At 48.2% G+C, this 6,793-nt stretch overlaps 3 protein-coding genes and 1 pseudogene across 4 annotated transcripts; all 4 read left to right on the plus strand.

Moving 5' to 3' along the window:
• Positions 1–35: 35 nt before the first annotated feature.
• On the plus strand, positions 36–4,104 carry LACBIDRAFT_323084 (uncharacterized protein; the record flags this gene model as incomplete). The annotated part of the gene is made up of 14 exons (XM_001875900.1): positions 36–149; positions 170–382; positions 432–490; positions 551–737; positions 801–990; positions 1,040–1,773; positions 1,822–1,998; positions 2,053–2,113; positions 2,153–2,344; positions 2,405–2,882; positions 2,939–3,171; positions 3,227–3,775; positions 3,826–3,996; positions 4,052–4,104. The coding sequence occupies 14 exons, from the start codon at positions 36–38 to the stop codon at positions 4,102–4,104; spliced, it is 3,411 nt and encodes a 1,136-aa protein (XP_001875935.1).
• An 836-nt stretch (positions 4,105–4,940) lies between these two features.
• LACBIDRAFT_230263 lies at positions 4,941–5,102 on the plus strand (annotated as a pseudogene; the record flags this gene model as incomplete). The annotated part of the gene is made up of 1 exon: positions 4,941–5,102. A coding segment is annotated over one exon (162 nt).
• Positions 5,103–5,174: 72 nt separating this feature from the next.
• Positions 5,175–5,661, plus strand: LACBIDRAFT_309309 (uncharacterized protein; the record flags this gene model as incomplete). Its single annotated transcript, XM_001875901.1, has 4 exons — positions 5,175–5,268; positions 5,384–5,467; positions 5,522–5,596; positions 5,651–5,661. 4 exons carry the CDS (start codon positions 5,175–5,177, stop codon positions 5,659–5,661), a joined length of 264 nt encoding a protein of 87 aa, XP_001875936.1.
• Positions 5,662–5,786: 125 nt separating this feature from the next.
• On the plus strand, positions 5,787–6,557 carry LACBIDRAFT_323085 (uncharacterized protein; the record flags this gene model as incomplete). Its single annotated transcript, XM_001875902.1, has 4 exons — positions 5,787–5,927; positions 5,988–6,119; positions 6,162–6,324; positions 6,466–6,557. 4 exons carry the CDS (start codon positions 5,787–5,789, stop codon positions 6,555–6,557), a joined length of 528 nt encoding a protein of 175 aa, XP_001875937.1.
• Positions 6,558–6,793: the final 236 nt, after the last annotated feature.

A 6,793-nucleotide genomic window follows, 5' to 3' on the forward strand; every position in this document is an offset into this window, starting at 1 on the left:
TTCGAACCGTCTTGATATATCGATTGCTCGAGGTCATGATTATCCTTGAAGACGTCCCGCGAACCCATTTTGTTCCCAAATTCAACAGGCGTAAGGCCCTAGGGTGCGGGCCAAGTTTGGTTGGTCGTTCATTGCAAAGAGGAAACAGTGTATGCTTACATTTATGTAGGGCTGGGGAAAGATGAAAGATTGGACTGAAGCATTGATGAATTTTCGAGAGGAAATGTCAACTCTAGGTGGAGAGGGAAACTCTGGTCATTCGGCGGCGAACATTGACGTCACCTTGCTGCGATCGATCTCTTCTAAATTGAAACACGGAAAAGCACTGGTATCAGTCACAAACATTGAGGCAGCTGGGTTATTGTTGAGGGCCATTTGGAAGGTAGGCACATAGCTGAAATCGATGCAAATTCTAACTGCCGGCGATTCAGGGATACTGGTCGGATGCCAGTAACAAGGAAAATGTGATCGACTTCCTGACAAAGGCAGAGTATGTCCACTCTCAGGAGCGTGCAGATCCGTCAAATTTGTTAATTGATGCATTTTTTAGTCACAAACCGCTGGAGAGTTTGGGGGATCTGGACATTGATGCAATCCGTCAACCTATCAAAGATTTCCATCGTTTAAATCTACCAATCCACGTGGCTGGGTTCCTGTCCCCCTTGGGACTTATCACTGGAGTACCATTGTGCAGTCGCGACTACGATCGATACTCAATCTTCTTAGTAGGTCTTTTCGTAAGCTGTTGCAGCTTATCATGCTTTACTTATCAGCTGGGCTAACGCAACCTCTAAACTCAGATGTGGAGAGCCTTAGGAAATATGCAACCAATCCTGTTACGTTGCGTTGAAAAACTTCTTTGGCATGCTATCATTTCCGTCGCCCAGGGACAAGAAACCGGACATTCCGCTCTAGTAACCTTTCTCGCGCAGGTTCCATGGGAGAAGCTCGGTAGTGTTCAGGATAGTGAACGTCGATGGTTCCACGCGGGTATGTGTCAAAATGCCCCTCGTACTACCTTAGAATAACGCTTTGTTAGTGGAAAAAAAGGAAATGAGATATCTGGAAGAATTCGACGATATCGATATCAAAGAACTTCCTTTATCTTGGCCGTTGAGGATAACGGAGGATGGACACCCCAATAGCGATCAGCATCACAATCCCGAACCAAACTGTTGTTGCCCTAGAGATCGGACCATCGGAGATGGTGCTTTGGACGACAGCCACGGCGACCAAGCACCCGAAGGCCTCAATAGCAGTGCTCAGCATCACAATCCTGACCCAGAATGTTGTGACGCTGGCAATGGGATGATCAGAGATGATGCTTTGGACGACAGCCACAGCGACCAAACACCCGAAGGCCGCCCCAATAGCAGTGATCAGCATCACAATCCTGACCCAGAACATTGTGGCGATCGGATGGTTCGCGGCGACCAAGCACCCGAAGGCCGTCCCAAAGGTGATCAGCATCGCAATCCCGAACCAGAATGTTGTGGCACCGGCGATCAGAAGGCTGGAAATGGTGCTTTGGGCGGCCGCACTGACGGCTGCAGCGAAGATATACTAGGAGATCTAAGTGATTTATCTGAACTATCTTCTGACGAAGACGTCCCCCCTCCAGTTCCAGACAAGGCAAAGAGAAATACTGGCAAGGGCTTGGGCCGCCCCAGCCGCAAAACTCCCACAAAAAGCGAAGGGAAAGCTATGGCCATAACGGGGATCGGGTCAGTCTCTGAATGGCCAATCGATGAAGCTGAAATGGAGCGCCTAGCGGTGAGCTAATTGGTTGAATTACTTTGAAGCTTTATAAATCATTGCCAGGCACCTCGACCCCCGCTAACCCTAGAATTTGACAAGATCACCCAGGTAGTTAGCTCTTTCATTTTGGACGGTCATGGCTTGGGGCTAACTCCGTATCAGAAATACAAAAGCCCCAAGCAATACTTGCTTTACGGTCCACATGAAGACAACTCGACCACTTACATACCTTCCTTTCATGTCAGCATCTCACTACCATACATGTCTATGGATTTGACCTGACAATTTCAGTAGGCAAAAACAGACCTGGGTCATTTTGACGCAGTGTGGGATTCTGTTTTGCGGCAGTATACCTGTGTGTCTGCTGAAGGACCGCACCTGCCCCTTCACATAGCAAAACCGGACGATTCAATCTTTTGGATATCCACACATAATAACTTCAAAAAAATGAGTCATGGACAAAAACAGGACTTGATGCGCAGAAAAAAGGTTCTCGTCATCACTGGTCTGCCAATGGATGGTCTTGCTTTCGATGAAGACGGCATGAGTGAAATCGGTGGGATTGATGTGCCCGTTGACGTGCAGGGTGCGGAAATTTGTTGTTATCCCAGTTCTCCGCATTGATTTATATCGATATTTCTTTCAGATCAATCGATCCCAGCCAATAACGGCGATTATAACGTAAGGTTAAAATTTGGAACTCTCAGGCATCTGCTAGCAAGCGCAAGTTCGCGCGACGGGCGCACTCTGAATGCCCTCAATTTTCCCCTTGCCGTTGCTGATGCGAAACCTGATGGCATTGCCAGCGACCTTGCAGCCTGGATCGCAACTGAAAACACTGCTTGGTGTAACGCTTCCTCCTCCCATTTCCCCAGTCGCGACGTCCGCTGGGGATTGGCCGGCAACACGAATGCCATCCACTATTGGCATATAGATTCAGATGGCTTTGGTACCTTTGTTGAGCCTTTGGTCGGGGAAAAGTTGTGGCTAGTGGCACGTCCCTTGGATGATCCAGATGCTTTCTCCAGAACGAATATCTTTTCAGTCGAACACTATAATATGGAGGGCCCGAACACCCATATATTTGCTGTGGAAGCCATGCTCCTGGTTCCTGGTACGCGACTGTGAGTTGTAAAATCTTGCGACAACCAGAGAACACCACAAACATGACTTTCTACAGGTATATGCCGCCTAATACTCCGCATTGGGTCCTGACTGTGTCCCATGCGATCTGCCACGGGGGACACTTCTATTCTAGCGGTTCTATTAGGGAAACGGCTGTCGCACTTTATCGTGCATTTGCCTCAGGGGGGCATCTGACGAATACGACTCACGCCGCTTCACGCGTTCTTCTTCGACGACTGGGATTCTTTTGGCACTCGAATATTGTTCTTGGGGAAAACAGAGGCTCAAGTTTGTTCTCTCCCAAACGCGATCTCATGACACTCTTACAGTCCTTTTTTTATAGCCCGTTTTTCTGCTCATGTTCCAGATATTACGATGTGGGAAGGCGTTTTGGATCTCCTCTCATTTTGCGCTCTTATGGAGTTGCTGAATGTTGTCGATCAATCGACGTACGAGGTTGCGTCGTCCACATGCAATTTCGACTCTTCCCGCCCTGCTGATCCAGGGATGTCTCCCCTCCACCGTTTGGAGTGCATTGCTGCGCGGAGGATCAGCCGAGAAATGTTGCTACATTTCTTTACCAACTATGAACTTCTGGACTCCAGCGGTAGATCGATCGACGGCGTGCGCAACCTCTGGTGGAAGTATTTGGGTCGGCAAGTGAAGTGTCTGGTGGATCTCAAGCTCATGTCTTTGAGGGAGGGTATTGGTGGAGCAAAGGACTGTACTAAGGAAAAGTTTCAGATGCAAATAGCCCTTTTCTACAAGGGATTTCCTCATGAATTCCGCGCTTTAGCCATGGCCAACGAGGTGGACAGTTTTTCGTGGCCAAAAACAAACAGCCATCAAGTCAGGGCCCTCAACCATCCAAAGGCTGACGTTCGTTGTCTATGTAAGAATGTTACTTATGCCACCAATGTTTGGCTGACATTGGTATGACAGTCGATCTTTCAGGGTTGACTGGCCAAGACAGACTATATTTTCAAGCTGTGAAGAATGCACCGTTCAAGCTCGAACCGGCTGATTTGCAACCAGAGGCAGATCTAGATAGAATGGAAGTCAGTAGTGACGTGGAGAAAGACTTCGAGTCTCTACCTCCCCTGAAAAGAGCAGGTAAGTGAGTCGCGCTCTTGGGTCAACCTATTGACATATGAGTGATTATAAGCAGCTATACACGATGCTTCCGCACCTCCAGGGAAAAGACGCAGAAAGAAGACGTAGCACCCATTTCTGATTTTCTTTTGTTGCTTTGCATTTTGTTGCTGTTCGATCTGCAATAATAAAACGTAAATATATAATGGCAATCAATTTTGTAACATTGTCTGTTTATTGCTGCACCCCATACATGTACAGACCCAAGTTGTATCGACTGGAGACGCTCAGAAGAAGCTGGCTAGATCAAATTGTCAACCTCCTCTACTCTGGCGTTCAACATTCAAGCTCTGCTCGGTGTCATGAATTGTCGGTGGACAGGATCGGGTAAGACGACATGTACAGTGAGCACGTTATACTAAAGCCTCGTCTGACTACACCTCCATCAGAATCCCGCTATTCGATGCCTATTCAGACTTACCGCATATCCAAGGGGAACTTGTCGCATGCGTCAGCCTAGAACTTGGGTAGCAGCGATGTCAGTCGCTAACCGCGTGGCTCATGAACGGTAGGTTCTCCTTGTTCCTCTAGATCTCGCTCGATTATACTTGCTCAACCTCCACAATCCAGCTAGGGCGATACGTTGAATACTCGTTCCGCTTTGAGGACATGGCAGAACCTAGAACAACCTTCTTCAAATACATGACGGATGGTATGCTTCTACGCGAAGCCATGAACTAACCCAGCCTTGAGCGATATCCCACCACCATTCTTGACGAAGCCCACGAATGCACCGTTGCCACCAATATCCTCATGGATCTTTTGAAAGCTACATTGTCATTTGCCGCCCTCTATGCCACCAACAATCAAGATTCGGAGTCTGTGGGTCCCCTTGCCTACATCTCTCTTCACTTTTCTCCCCCCGCAACAGATATTCGACGCACCTCTCGCTGCGCGGTTGTCTGATGGTCCGGGTATCTGGACGTAAAGTCGTTGTGTCGATGACCATTGCAGAAACTTCGCTGACAATCGACGGGAACGTTTATGTCGTGGCTCCGGGCTTTTAGAAGCAGAAGGTTCACAATCCGCGAATACGCGTGGAGAGCTTGCTCATCAGCCCCGTATGAAAAGCAGAGGACAGGACGTGCAGGACGTACGAGGCCGGGAAAGGCTTCCGGTTGTGCATCGAGAGGGATTCTATGTTCGAGCTGGAGGAGCAGACTCAAACAGAGATTTTGAGGAGTAATCAGAGTAGTACGGTGCTGGAATTGGCCAAATTTAGTTGGAATCAAGGTCAGTTCCCATCTTTCAAATGATTCTGCCATTTGACGAATTTGATTTGGTTAGGATCTTGTCTGATTGATTATGTCGATGTCCTCCACCTATGAGGTGCTCATGAGGGCACTAGAACTATTGAATCTTCTCGCGGCTCTAGACGACGGCGGGAACCTCGCTACCATAGGTGCTCGATGGGTTCCCTCTAGACCCTCAGGTAGATACCCACCATTAAGGTGAAGGGATTACATTCAACTAACTATTTCCATAGCTATCAAGCTGCTGATCGTTAGCCCAGATTTCAAATGCAATAATGAGATATTGGCGATCACCGCGAAGAAGCCAGGTATGCCATGGTCCTTTTTGACTGCCGCATCCTTCTAACAAAGAATATCCATAGTGTGGCTCTGACCGAACAATTAAACACCACACCCAAGGTTTGGGCCCAAAGCGGACATTGAAATTTATGCTATATAAGCTGTTGGTATGCGTGCTGCGAGATGCGTATATCCTTTGAACGCCCCTATTGACACAACATGGATCGATATCTGGGGAAGCCCCTTCCGTTCTTGCATGGTTGGCGGAAGATTCCAGGGGACGGCAGCTCGATTGGCGTCATTGTATTCTCCCCCGATGCGACGTTGATCGCCACTGGTGATGATAAAGGGATGTTGAGTGTGAGTCGCGTCAACGCCATGGATATCCACCTCCATGTCCTCACGTCCACTGGCATACAGATATGGCAGGCGGCCCCTGCGTGGAGGGTGATTCGGAAATACTTCCTGCGGTCCAGAATTCGGGGATTATGCTGGAATCCAATACACCAGCTCACTCTCTTCGTCGGTTGCGCGAGTGGTTGCCTCTATACGGTTCGTTTAATGGATATCGGGGTATGATTGCACCACGCTCAGTTTGATTATGTTATTCATACTCTTGAAAAGGAATCCGCCAACGTTCGACAGCTTCCGGGCTATATTCATTCATTAGCAATCAATGAAAGTGCTAGTAAATTGGCTATTGGATATACGAACGTTGAGGGTGTTCACATTGCCTTTGTTGAGGACCCATGTGGGGGTCAGTTTCGATTCTTCAGATCAGTGCTCATAGTTATTAACTAGCAAGAATCAGATCTCCAAAGGCCCTTTCACCATGTGCCCTTCTTGCAAGATCACCTCTCAATCAGCATCCCACATAACATGTATTTTTTGAATGAAGACGTCCTCTTGATTTCTTACTTCGGTCCGCTTGGCATCCAGTATGCGTTCACATATACATGTGGCGAACACAGTGAATTAATGACCTTCTGAAGTGCGCATCGTTCATCCCACCCTTACGAAAGGCTGTGGACAATCAAACCACGCCAAGATCGTTGGATGTGAGGCAATATGTTTTCTCCCTCTCGTCGACTTCCTTATTTTGACTCGGTATGCAGTGCTGGGGCCGCGCTATCGCCCTCTGGCTCAATTTTGGCCGCCACGAACATGGATGACGGCATCGATTGGTATTCCATACAAGGCGGAATACGGAGCACAACATATACGAC

The sequence above is a fragment of the Laccaria bicolor genome, genomic scaffold (assembly GCF_000143565.1).
Source record: "Laccaria bicolor S238N-H82 LACBIscaffold_3 genomic scaffold, whole genome shotgun sequence".
Taxonomy (NCBI): domain Eukaryota; kingdom Fungi; phylum Basidiomycota; class Agaricomycetes; order Agaricales; family Hydnangiaceae; genus Laccaria; species Laccaria bicolor.